We start from the raw sequence: 13,734 nt of genomic DNA, 5'->3' as shown, positions 1-13,734 counted from the left end.
TAGGGAGTTCAAAGAAAAGAATTTTTTCTATTATTCAGGATCGGGTTTGGAAAAAATTAAAGGGGTGGAAAAGAGGATACCTCTCGCAAGCGGGCCGGGAAGTTCTTATCAAGTCCATTGCTCAAGCCATTCCCACATATGCAATGCAATGCTTTAATTTGCCGGTGAGTATTTTGAAGGAAATTGAACGAATTTGTCGTAGTTTCTTTTGGGGACAGAAAAAAGAAGAGCACAAGACGGCATGGGTGGCATGGGATAAACTGATTGTCTCAAAACAGGAAGGGGGTCTTGGTATGCGTGATTTATTGTGTTTTAACAAGGCAATGCTAGCAAAGCAAGTGTGGAGGTTGCTCACCAACACAAACTCACTGATGGTACGTACCTTAAAGCAGAAATATTTCCTCATTCTGATCTTATGTCTGCGAAGGTAATGCCAAATGCTAGCTACAAGTGGAGGTCAATTCGATCTGTCTGCCGGAGAGGTTGTTAAGCTTGGCGCTTGTAAGCTTGTTGGTTCTGGAAATTCGATTGATATATGGAGGGATCCATGGGTTCCCAATTTGCCAAATTTCAGAATTCTTCCAGGAGCTCAGAGTGTTAATGATGGCCCGAAGTATGTTAATGAGCTCATGGTAGATGGTTCATGGAATGTACAACTGTTGGATAGCCTATTTGTGGAGTGGGAAACGAAGGAAATAAAGAAGATCTCGTTAGCTGCTTTCCCTCAGAAGGACTGCTGGATGTGGCAGCTTTCTAAGAGTGGCGAGTTCACTGTTAAGAGTGCCTATTACAATTTTTTGAAAGCTTCAAAAACTGCTGGTCAGTCTAATTCTTCCCCTCCCTGCAATGATATATGGCGTATGTTGTGGAACGCTAGTGTGCCTCCAAAAATTAAAAATTTTGGATGGTGTGCCCTCCATGGTGGACTGCCACTTCGGAGTAATTTGATGAAAAGAAGTATCTGCTTGGACGAGGTGTAACCTGTTTGTGGTGAAAATGCTGAGTCTGTGATGCACACTCTCTTTTGGTGCTCTTCTGCCAAGAATATTTGGCATTTCTCTCCTCTTCGGCTTGATGTTGGTTATGATGATGTGCTCTCTTTCAGATCCTTTTGCTCCCAAAAGCTCAAGGAGATTAAGAATGGTGAGTGGTGGGATATCTTTTGGTGTGTCTTATGGGGGATATGGTTGAAGAGAAATGCTTGGTGTTTCGAAAACAAGATTATAAACATTGAGACTGTCCTGCAACGAGCTGTTAACCTTGTGGGCGAGTTTAAGAAGGCAAATGAAGCTTTGTCTTCAACTCTCATTCCAAGTCTGGTGACTGCTCATAATTGGAGTGCCCCCCCTGCTGGTATGTGCAAAATTAACTCTGATGTGGCCTGTTTCCATGATAAAACAATTGGCTTTGGTGGTGTGGCTCGTGACCACTTGGGAGATGTCCTTCTATCTACATGCTGGAGAGTGAAGGAAGAGCACGAGGTGGATTTGGGAGAAGCCCTTGCTGCCAGACATGCTCTGACAAATACCTTAGAGGCTGGCTTCCGCAACATAATCCTTGAAACTGATTGTCTCAAGCTCCATCAGGTCTTGAAGCACAAAAAAAGGCAAATTTCCAGATTTGGTTTGATCATTAGTGATATTCTCACTCTAGCTAATTCTTGTAGTAGCTTCTCTACTTCTCATGTTGGGAGGAAAGGGAATGGGGTAGCTCATAGGCTTGCTCAAAGTAGTGTAATGCTTGATGAAATGCGTGTTTGGATGGAAGAGGTGCCGATGTGTGCATCGGATGCTGTAACCTATGACATTTTGAGCTAGTAATAATATGTTCCCCGTTTCCAGTCAAAAAAAAAAAGCCAATGAATTTTTTAATTGTTGCCATTAGAAACAAGTCGTCTAAACTATTGTTGCTAGATGATAACGTATTTTTTTATTTGTTGCCATTTGAAAAAAGTTGTGTTACATTTTGTTGTTAATTTATATGTAGGTCAGTTTTTGCTATTATTTATAAAATTATTGTGAAGACCCTCTTCTTATTATTTGTTGCTATAATGACTTCAAATAGAGACGGATTTTTTATTTTGTCCCTAATTTAGAGACAAAATTTTCAATTTCGTCTCTAATATTTCGTTCATTTATTATAAATTATATGTATAGAACTAAACAAATAGTACTTTGAATAGTTGGTAAGAAATTCACCATGTGACTTTGAGGTCACAAGTTCGACTCATACCAATTGCGATTCTTGAGACAGGGGATTCAAAGAAGCCTTACATGCAAAGTTGAGCCAAGTTGACCTGACCTGAGTGAGATTTCAGATTGGTAAAGGCCGGGGATCGGGTTGAACCGAATTGCTAATAGGGATTAGGTTTTTGTCTCGTAGTGTTGATAGCAACTAATATTTATGATTTGTTGCTATTTTTAGGAACCAACATTAATAATTTCTTGCTATTTTTAGGAACCAATATTAATAATTTGTTGCTATTTTAGGAACTAATATTAACAATTTGTTGCTAATTTTAGCAACGACCAATGGTAATCTGTTGCCAAAGTTGGCAATGAATGTACCAAAAACAGCAACAATCATGGAAACTGTATTTAAATGGATGCAATATTGCAACAAAATTGCTTTGCAACTGGTAGCCAAAATCCCATGGCAACAAGTCTTTTAGCAACAACAAATTTTCGTTTCCAACCTGTTGCTAAATAGAGTTGGCAACAAATTTTTGATGAATAGCAACAAATTTTAGTTGATGCTATATTGACTTAACTTTGTAGTGTCTCTCCATTCGTATGTTTCATTTTTTTTTATTTTTATTATTTGATGGATTTTTGGAAGTGGAATACAAAAAACGCTTCCCATTTGGAGATGCCCAATTGTTTTTTTCTACTAGTTGCACCGTCACCAATCTACCGCATACAAATCAATAATTAATACATATATATTCTAAAAGCTATTAAAAAAAAATTCACTTAAAAAGTTCTACTCCGTAAATATCTTGTGGGGAAGGAGGAGGATTTGTGACGGATAATTTTATGACTAACCACTAATAAAATTGCCAAACAAATTTAGAACAATGAGCTTTAACAAGTTACCTAATGAGAACTAAGAGGGTATGATTTGAGGGATGAAGTTAATAAATAAAAAATAAATTTTAACAAGTTAGCTAGTGAGAACTAAGAATACGTGTTCAAAAATATATACTATGTATATATATCTACATGTTCGTATTTGAGCCTTTGAGGGATTAATTTAATTTAAAAATAAATTTAAAATACGTATGCTTAACAAAAAAAGGTAGAATATGATCTTTGACAAAATTATATTACGCCTCTACCAAAAACAAAGAAAGAATGAATTGAAGAAAGAAAAAAAAAACAAAAACAAATAATGGAATTGTTGCTCTAGGTATCAATCTCATGACCTCTATATAAAGAGGTTACTTGTGAGGCCTTAATCACTAGACTGATGAGCATTTACAGTTATTTGATGTAATGTTTTATATTTAAAATCTCTTTTTCTTTTTGCTGGGTCACGTGACCCACCATGCACAAGGGTGGCTCCGCCACTAATTGAACTATATATATATATATATATATAAACAGGAAAATGAAAACCAAAAATGAAGCCAAACAAGCCCTTAGTTTTTTTTTTTTTTCTTTTTTAAAATCATATGATATATATCATATCATGAATAAAAAATTAGTCAAACTTATTAAAATTATGATAATTTTGAAAACTGACAACAAAAAAGTGAAAACGCCTTTTTCTTCTTTCCTGTTTTTGGTTTTTTTTTTTAAAAAAAAAAAAAAAAAAAAAATTGAAAACTGAAAACCAATAACAATGTCAAACAAGTGGACTTAATTGTGGTCTCATGAACAATATATATATATACTATACCATCTTAGTTTCTAATTTATAATATTTTTTTATATAAACCTTGCAAAACTCGAATTTGTTGCTCTTGATATCAAAACTCGGATCAATTTATAATATTGTCTAGAATTGCATCAGACTTGGATCAAATTTGTCGAGTCTATTTAAAATTATAAATACTGAATATTTAGTGTTGATTAAAGCATTGAGTTCATTAATTCAATATAGAGTAAAGTCAAAATCATCTTTTGTTATTGAGTCAATCTCATTCTCATGCTAATAAAACACAGTACACTCTTTGCCCAAAGAGGCTGCATTTCTTCAGTTTTCAGCAAGTCAATCCTCTGTTATACAACTCTAACTCCCCACATTCTTCCAAACTATCATCATTTTAGGCAAAATGACTCTTCCAAAAGGCAGAACATTGATCAATCAATTGCACAAAAGAATTCCCAAATCACCAAATTCGGAAGATGTGGTTCTACCCAAGAAGCAGAAATGGTGTTCAATGGTATGCCTGTTAAAAATATCATTACTTGGACAGCTTTGCTTACGGTATATGCTGAAAATGGGAAGCTTGTGAGTGCACGGAAGGTGTTCGATGAAATGCCGCAACGAAATATTGCATCTTGGAATGCGATGATTACTGCTTATGTGAGGAATGGTGTGGGAGTTAGTGAAGCTTTTGAGTTGTTTAATAGGATGCCGGACAGAAATGCAGTGTCTTATGCTGCCATGATCACTGGTTTCGCTCGTGCTTTTATGTTCGAGGAGGCGGAGAGATTGTACAATGATATGCCAAGAACTTGGCGTGACCCTGTTTGTTCTAATGCTTTGATTTGTGGGTATTTAAAAGCAGGTGAATTGAATGAAGCTTTTCGGATTTTTTCGGGGATGGTGGAAAAAGATGTTATTTCTTGGACGTCAATGGTTGATGGGTATTGTAAAAAAGGATATATTGAGGATGCTAGAGAATTGTTCAATATGATGCCAGTGAAGAATGTGGTTTCTTGGACAGCAATGATTAGAGGATATATGAGGGGTGGAAATTTCAAAGATGGGTTTCTTCTGTTTTTGTCTATGAGAAGGGATGAAATTGTGAGGGTTAATCCTATGACTATAACCACAGTTATTGAAGCTTGTGCTAACAATAACCGATATGAAGAAGCTTGTCAATCCCACGGTTTAGGTTTCCGAATGGGATTTGAGTGTGATCTAATATTATGCAATGCTCTCATCAATATGTATGGTAAATTTGGCTGTCTAGAAACTGCCATTAAGCTGTTCAATCATATGAGCAAGAAGGATATGGTTTCTTGGAATTCCATGATTTCATCCTATGTCCATGCTAATCAGGTTGAAGAAGCTTATAGTCTTTTCCAAAGTATGCCAAGAAGGGACATTTTTTCTTGGACAACAATGATTGGAGGGTTTTGTGGGAAAGGTGGTATGGCAAAATCAATTCAATTGTTTGACATGATGCCACGAAAGGATGATGTTGCTTGGACTGCTGTTATTTCCGGATTGGTTAACAGTGAAAGACCTACTGAAGCTATTCATTGGTACATTAGGATGACTCGAGGAACCTTCAGACCAAATGTTCTTACTATGAGCAGTGTGATCAGTGCTGCTGCTGGTTTAGCTAATTTAATCATTGGCTTGCAACTTCATGCTTGTGTTGTGAAGATGGAAATGGAGCTTGATTTGTCAACTCAAAATTCCTTGGTGACGATGTACTCGAAATGTGGAAATGTTTCTGATGCATATCATATCTTCATGAAGATTGCTTCACCAAATGTCATTTCATTTAATTCGATGATCACAGGCTATGCTTACCATGGTCTTGGACAAGAATCACTTCGGTTATTTGAACAAATGGAAAAAAGGGGGCTGGAACCGAATGAAATTACCTTCCTTGGTGTTCTTTCTGCCTGCACACACTTGGGTTTAGTTCAACAAGGACAAGAGTATTTCAAATTGATGAAATCAGCCTACCATATAGAACCAGGGCCTGATCACTATTCATGCATGATTGATCTCCTTGGCCGAGCAGGATTACTTGACCGAGCAGTTAATATTATCCATTCAATGCCATTTGAACCTCATGCTGGAGTTTGGGGAGCGCTTCTGGGTGCAGCACAGTCCCATTTGCGTATTGATGTTGCAAAGCTTGCAGCTAAAGAAATTTTGAGACTGGAACCAAACAACGCAACCCCACATGTGGTCTTGTCGAAAATATTTTCCATATTAGGAGAAAAGGAGACTGAGGAGGTTAGACAGATGCAAAAATTAAAGGGTAAAACTCCAGGCTGTAGTTGGGTTTTGGTGACAGAAAATAGTAATTAGTTTGTGTTGGAGATGAACCGTGCATGTGTCATGATTATGATGTACTGAGGGGAACACATCCCAGATATATTTGGCGTGTGGGTATCATCCGGGTTGATCATTATAGGTTTATGCTAGGAAGATGAACTTGAGTAGTCAAGATGCTTTACTGTATATCAGGAGGTATAGCTGAATTACACCTTTCAAATTTATTACATACAAATTTTTTTTTATTTTAATAAATATTCAACATGAGCTGAAGTTTTCTGTTTTCTTCCTTTATGATGCATATAAGATTACGTGGATTGGTCACATTTCATATCAAAAGTTATTTGCTGATCTAGTTTCCTTGCTGAGAGGAGACAAACTGAAAAGGAGAAAGTGTACAGATTAAAGGCATGGTCTTCCACAAGTCCCAAATACAAATTCCATGGCTGGTGTCTTTCTCTAAGGTAAAATAAGAAGCCTTGCTCTTACAGAGCTTTTTAGATGACAAGTTCACATTTTGCACATTTTGTAACTTGGAAAATTATTATTTTTGCTTTCGTTTAAAAAGAAAATTATTATTTTTGCTGCAAAGCCCTGTCATAAACAAAACGTTTATGCACTTATAGTTAACCTCAAGCCTTAGTGTTGCAGTCCTGTTGATTATTTGAAGGGATTAAATAAGACAGACTACTTAACACCATATCAATCAATCAATCAAAGCCTTAATCCCATAAGACAGACTACTTGACACCGTGTGATGCTGATTAATGTTGAACTTTCAATTGCAAGCAAAGATGGTACCAGTTTCTGAGTGCACAGATAAATAATATCAATCAATGACCAGAGAGATTCCACATTATATATATCAAAAACAACTTGGGATTGTGCCTTTAGATATTGGTTGAAATTGATCATTTGGCCCAAAAATGCTACAAATAGATAGAAAATAGGAGGGAAGAATTGTACCTGAGTGAGGAACATCTCAATCACATTGAGGTTCATATGTACATGAGGAGGGTGATGGAAGAGTTGGTACTGGGTAATAAAGGAAGCTAGAAGATAGATGGATGAGCTGTAATCGCATTCTAATCAAGAATTTAATTGTGAGGAGATACCATGGTGTGAGAGTGTCAGCTGGTTGGGTATCCCTTCCAAAAATTACTAATATTGAATATTGTTGCTTGTGGCTGCCATGCCTGAAAATCTTGTATTAAATATTTCTCCTTCTTTTTCTCACTTTACTCACCTTTTTTCAAACTCTTTCGACTGATTCTCTTGTTTTGACCCCTTTCTTTATATCGTATGGTTCCTTATGACGATTCATGTTAGCCGGCCCCATCATTTTAAGATTGAAGCTTTGTTGTTGTTGTAGTAGAGTATAAAAAATAACTAAATAAATAAAATTTTATGCAACACTTCACTAAAATGGGGCCCTTTTTTTTAATGCAACACCTCCTTAATGAAAATATACTACACTATTTTATAGTATCTCTATCCTTAAATGGTCTCCACTCCCACCCCATTCTTAAAATTTTATTATCCCTTTTATATTTAATTGCCCCAATTTGACTAGCACACTTGTCAATGCACAACTTTGACTAATGATATCTTTACTTATCAATTAGTATAGATTTTAAAAAATAAAAAATAAAAAATGATATTTGGAAATTATGCTTTAAGACGATTTTAGGAAGTAACTCATTGATTATATTTTATCTTACGTATAAAGCACAAGCATTAGTCTAAGCGATGTATGTGAATAATGCCAAAGTCAAACTAGGCACTTCAATAAAAACAGAAAGTCTCACATCCGTTACTTTTAAATTAATTTTTAACCCACTATTCTTTTTATATAATTTCTTATTCCCCAGCAAAGGTCACTTACATAAAATTTTAACAAATTTAACTCAACAACCTAAAATTTCGTGCCAGTCAAAGTATTGCATTGAAAGAAAAACGGAGGGAATAAATTTATAATTTAGTTGCACTCCTACACCTTGATTTGGAAGCACATATGGACTATCATTCGAATCTCTTGAAAAACTTGTTTTGGAGAGGCTATGTAAGTTGAACAGATGGGGAAGAGGGGAAATAGGGGTGGCAAAATTTCATCCTCATCAGCTCTGCGATCATAGCAGCAGCACAAGGCACAATTGTATTTACTACCACATTTTTTTTAATGTGACGTTACTGGCAATTTGGCATATGCAGTTCCGTGGAGCTGATATGTGTTATGGTGTATCCCAATGTCTGAGACCGAAAATTCTAACATTTTCAATGGAAGACTACAAATAGAATCACTGGAAGGGATGAGAAATTGAGAATTAGGAGAGGTTCCTCTCTCTTAGGCATCTACTTCCTGTAATGACATTGACAATCCCTGTTATTCCCCTTCATAGGGGTCATCTCTCCTGAAAATTTGGGTTTATTCAATAGACAACATGGCATAGCTATATTTTTTACTCGTTTGTCTCGAAAGCCCGGAAATATGGGAGAACTCTGAGATAACTTCAGGGGAAGTTGTTGGGGAGCTGTTTCGTAGCTTCTCGTTTTCCCATTGATAATTAACATTTGGCCCAATTTGAGTTGTGTCTCATTGTCTTGCAGGAGTTGAAATTTTTGAGATGTAAGAGATACAGAATGTTAGACCAGATTCCAGAAGCGAAAGTGCATCTAAAAAAGAGATGTTGGACAGACTCAGGTTGCTGCTGGCAAATAACACAATTTAGATCCACTTGTAATCCCCAGGTAGCCATTCTATCTTTATTCAACCTATTTTGCAGTGCAAGCCAGAGAATAAAGATACTCTTATAGTCTTATGTGAAGCTTTAAGTTGAGTTATTGCAGTTAGGGTCTGTTTACATTTACTTAATTTCAGTTGAGTTTAGTTCACTTCAGCTCCAATCAGTTTAGTTCACTTTACTTCACTTCAGCTCCAATTATTGCAGTTCAGTTGAGCTCCAATCACTTCAGTCCAGTTCGGTTCAGTTTAGCTTCTAATTTCCTTCTCTCATAAAATATTCATTTCAGTTCAGTTCAGCTCCAATCATTTCAGGTTCAGTTTAGTTCAGTTCAGTAAATGTGAACAGGCCCTTAGTCTTAATACCTTATGCATGTTTGCATATATTTTATTATAACTATTTGTACATATGCGATTAATATGTTGAATTTCATGTATCTTAGCAATGCTCAAAACTTTAACAAATTACTTTAGAATTAATGAAGAGTTGTAAAAAGTATCGAGTTCTAGACATGCAAATGTTTGCTATATTTAAAGTAAAGATTGAAATGGTTCAATTAGCAGGACATCACATGTCTATATTTTTCTTGTATTCGTATAAGGTACCAATACACATCACTTTAAGTTTTAATCGGTTAAAGTTATGATCGTAATAATTATAGTAAATGTCATTTAACTATGATTGCCTTGTAAATAATTTATTTTACAGAGTAAATTGATATTATAAGTCATTAATTTATTTTGTTAAAGTTACAAAAATAATAAAGTTATTTTCTTGAATCGGTAAAAAACGCAGTGGACAAAATGGACCAAGTAACCTCAAAAACTAAGTTAAGTGGAGAATAAGGTCCAAGGATTAAAAACAATAGATGTTGAGTGATTGACCTGTGTGAAATTGTCAATTAAGTTCATTCCCAAATTTCTACCAAGCTAGTCTTCAGTTCAAATGAGTAAAAACTTGGCTAATTATTGTTTGGACCTTAAAAGTCACCAAATTAACTAAACTATCTCAATGTCATTATGGTTTAAAAAAAAAAAAAAAAAAAAAAACAAAAATCTCAATGGCATTAATACCGCAATCTCTTGAATAACTTTCGGGTTATTGTATTTGACCAACTTTTGTCTTAGCTTCTAGTTTTTTTTTTTTTTATTTATTTATTTATTTATTTATTTATTTAATTTTTATTTATTTTTATGTTAGAACTACTCTTATGATCTTTTGAATTTCACAACATTATTGGGGGTATAAAAGTAAATAAACATTTTCAGGGTTAAAAATGTCCTAACACTATTCATAAGAGTATTCTCCCACTTTTTATAAGGTAGGGATAGATCACCCTTCTCCAAACTACCTTCTCAAAGCTTCCTCTCATATGTAAGTACATCTTTTTAATTGAGAAGCAATCACTCTCTATAAAAGACTCCCAGCAGGCAGCTTCAGACACATATACTCTCTACAAGCCCATATTTTTTTCAATATCCAAGTTGCCGATCAAGGAATTATCATGGAAAAAACATCTGCTTTTTTTTTTGTATACTAGGTATGAATCCATATCACCCAGAGCATATTCCTTTTCACAGCAAGGCCCGAAAAGCTTAAATAAGAGCAGCTTCATTCCATATTTCCATGTGCAAGTTTTTAATGTTCCATCCACCAGCTTTATTCATAGCTTTTCTTTTTTAATTTCCAAAGATTACCCTTCAGGGAAAAACTGAAAACCTCTTAATATGCCCAGATAATTTTCTAGAAGTACTGCTTTGCTTCTTAACTACATTAAAATCCAGCATTGTAAACCTTGCTGTTTTTGAAAGTCATATGATAGATTTCTTGCATAATGTATTCAGCTTCGTAGATCATCATCTATTATTCCTCATAATCTTCCCTTTTTAATTATGGGACTTTCCATAACTTGTAAATTAAAAGGGAAGGTTTGAAAAAAAAAAAAAAAAAAAAGTTTATTAGGCTTTTCCCAACCCCCCCCCCCCCCCCCCTCCCCTGCAAGTCTTCTCATATGATTTATAATCTTATATTGGTCAGGAAATGAGACTTATGAGAGTCCAAGAAATTGATTATGGTTCAAAGCTTCCGAGATGTTCAGGGAATGTTGTGAAAGGATCATAATCAACAAGCATCATGCTGGTAATTCAATCTTATCTTGAACTCCTAAAAGGTTTTCACACTGAAATCTGAAAATTCAATTTATATAATGCTTGTGTTTCCTGTTGCCCATTTTCCTCATGAGAAATGTGCAGAAGTCAATTTTATAATCGGCGAAGGGATAGTGGTGGACTGATGATTGACAGCAGAATTTTCTCTGAGAGTTTGTAATAGATCAGTCAACTCTCCTTAGACATGGTAGAGGTAGATCTGTCATTTTCTACTGAATTCCTTTACATTTTTCACAGTCCTGCAAATACGGTATATATATTTATACATCATCTTATACACTTCATTATCGTTTCACTTCTGGTTTAATGAAATAAAAAGCTTAGGGTGATGTTCTAATGAAGTTGCTCTATTGTATGACAATCTTTCTTAACTAACACTTGAATAGATTTTGTACTGTTTGATCAACAAAGAGATTTCTACTTTGCAGAAAGTGGTTCTAGATAGTTGTTTAAATGCTTGTGCACTTGAAAGATTGTAATAAGTTGACTATAGGTGCTTATCAATTTGAAAATCTTCTCAATGGTATATAATATTCAGCATCCCTCTATTCAATGAAGCTCTTCCCTCTTTCTACTGTTGGTTGTTTCATAAAGTTTTGCCCTCTTTTGCTTCCCTTTTTTTTTTTTTTTTTTCCAACTATTGCCTTTTTCTCTTTATTTCAAAAAAACTATAAAATATTCAACCCAAAGCTAGCATACTATTCTAGCCTTTCTGAAATTTGCTACATTATTTTTTTTTTTTTTTCACGATTTTTACACACATGCACTAAAAGTTCTAAGGTGATCATTTAAGTGATTTTCTCAAATTACCAGTATATTTATACAAACAATCCTTTTAATGATTTTCTTTCAAATGAAAGACAATCTAGTAAGGGGTTTTTTAAGGAGATTTTGCGGTATTTGTGGTGCCATGTCAGTATGTCACTCATTTTAATCACTCGGCTCATTTTAATCTTTCAAAAGTGTCTTACATGCATTTTAATTTTTATCAATATTTTCTCCAATTATCTATTTTTAAAATCATCAAAAGGCAATTATGTATTTTTGAAATAACATTTAATGAATTGAAAACTAATTACTATATGTAAAAAAAAATAAAAAATAAAAAAATAAAAAAAAAAGAACAACAAAGGAAGTATTTATGTCACACTATTAACATGTACAAAGTTAAATGGTTGAACCAAAAATATATACAAGTATGATAGTACAAACTTGTAAAACCAAGGATTTGACTTCTAATGCTTCTGATAACAGATTGTAAGCTTGTAACATAGACAAAAAGATCACAGTTTCATACCAGTTTCGATGAAAAACTCTCAGGTTCGTGTTCAGGCCAATGGATTGAATCTATGTACGTTGATTACCATGAGTGCGGGACTTGTTTATAGCGTCCTGTACCTTCTACCTCCTGCCTATAGCTGTTTCGTCGCTTTGGGATCCAAATGCCTTCGTTGACAAGAGCAAAACTACGTCGTGCATTATAATCATCATCAGCAGTAGCAATGTTCCATTCAAGAGTTTTGTAGCTCTTTTCTTTTTTATCTTTCTTCTTTTTCTTGCCATAGACGCAGTCGTTACATAGAAACATTAAGCCGAAGATTGCTGCTCCGCAGCCAATAAGATCTATTAGGCAGTTCATCTTCCTTCTCTTGATAAAAAAACTTTGATATTGTATGATAAAATGCAGAAGTTAGAAATGAAACTTCAGCTTGGTTTAAAGTCTTAGAATAATTTTGTTGCAAGTTTTGATGAATAATCTTTGCTACAATAATATGGAAAAAGTCGGTTTGAATTAGTTTAAGCTAAACTAGTTCATGAATATGATGGGAAATTATTTATTTGACTTATTACGTGTGTAATTATTATCTCGAATGGATTTGGACTAGTTCTGATCTAAGATAAGTATGAACTGATTAACAATAAACAATTAAATAAAATTATAAAGTCTAATCTCTCATTAAGAGGCCGGTGTTTTGATGACTTGCATTTTTCTGAAGATATGATATTTATAAAAAATATTTCTTCATTTCAATTGTCAAAAAAAAAAAAAATGTTTATACAACCTTTAAAAATTGGAAGTTTATGTAAACATCTTTTCCAACTCATCTTCACAATCCATTTTCAAAGTGGTGTATATTGCAACAAGGAAACTAATTATGTAAAAATCTTCTCTTTTTTTTATCTTGTTTGAACTTTGAAGTATTGTTTAACGAGCAAAAAAAATAGTTTTGAATATACCATTTACCCGAACTTATAATAGATATTACAGACATGAGAGTATTGCAAGCTCTACGTGATGTTTTTTTTTTTTTATTTTTTTTTTAAGGTAAGAAGAAAGACCCTACTGAACCGTTACCTCTCACAGGTTTAGCCAGCCTAGCTCCGCAGGTCAGCGCTTGAGTGTAGAGGGGGGAGGGTAAGGAATCCCCCTACATCCAAGCATTTTGTAGTTAGTGGGGCTCGAACTTGTGAGTTGTGACCTCAAAGTCACAAGGTGAGTTCCCCACCAACTCCACCAAGCTTTGCTTGGTTTAAAAATCAACTCTACTTGATGTTGCTAGATAGCCTAGACTTGCTCCATTGGAGGAGAACCAGTTATACAAGAATTTGCCCCAATTTTCGGTCACACACCTTGC

The 13,734-nt window shown here is 34.6% G+C and overlaps 2 protein-coding genes across 2 annotated transcripts; both read left to right on the top strand.

Annotated features, from left to right (window-relative positions):
* Positions 1–1,010: 1,010 nt before the first annotated feature.
* On the top strand, positions 1,011–1,817 carry LOC145604152 (uncharacterized). The gene has a single exon (XM_081660101.1). The coding sequence runs from the start codon at positions 1,011–1,013 to the stop codon at positions 1,815–1,817; it is 807 nt and encodes a 268-aa protein (XP_081516227.1).
* Positions 1,818–4,030: 2,213 nt separating this feature from the next.
* Positions 4,031–12,759, top strand: LOC145605666 (pentatricopeptide repeat-containing protein At1g53600, mitochondrial-like). The gene is made up of 6 exons (XM_081661739.1): positions 4,031–6,384; positions 6,497–6,653; positions 8,797–8,937; positions 10,968–11,069; positions 11,183–11,291; positions 12,353–12,759. Exon 1 carries the CDS (start codon positions 4,150–4,152, stop codon positions 6,220–6,222), a length of 2,073 nt encoding a protein of 690 aa, XP_081517865.1. The 5' UTR covers positions 4,031–4,149; the 3' UTR covers positions 6,223–6,384; positions 6,497–6,653; positions 8,797–8,937; positions 10,968–11,069; positions 11,183–11,291; positions 12,353–12,759.
* Positions 12,760–13,734: the final 975 nt, after the last annotated feature.

This window comes from Chenopodium album, chromosome 22 (genome assembly GCF_948465745.1).
Source record: "Chenopodium album chromosome 22, dcCheAlbu1.1, whole genome shotgun sequence".
In the NCBI taxonomy this organism is placed as follows: domain Eukaryota; kingdom Viridiplantae; phylum Streptophyta; class Magnoliopsida; order Caryophyllales; family Amaranthaceae; genus Chenopodium; species Chenopodium album.
This window is presented reverse-complemented; position numbering and strand designations above follow the sequence as displayed.

Excerpts from the sequence above, each read along its gene's own strand:
- LOC145604152 (XM_081660101.1), top strand. The coding sequence starts at position 1,011 with ATGCACACTCTCTTTTGGTGCTCTTCTGCCAAGAATATTTGGCATTTC.
- LOC145605666 (XM_081661739.1), top strand. The coding sequence starts at position 4,150 with ATGCTAATAAAACACAGTACACTCTTTGCCCAAAGAGGCTGCATTTCT.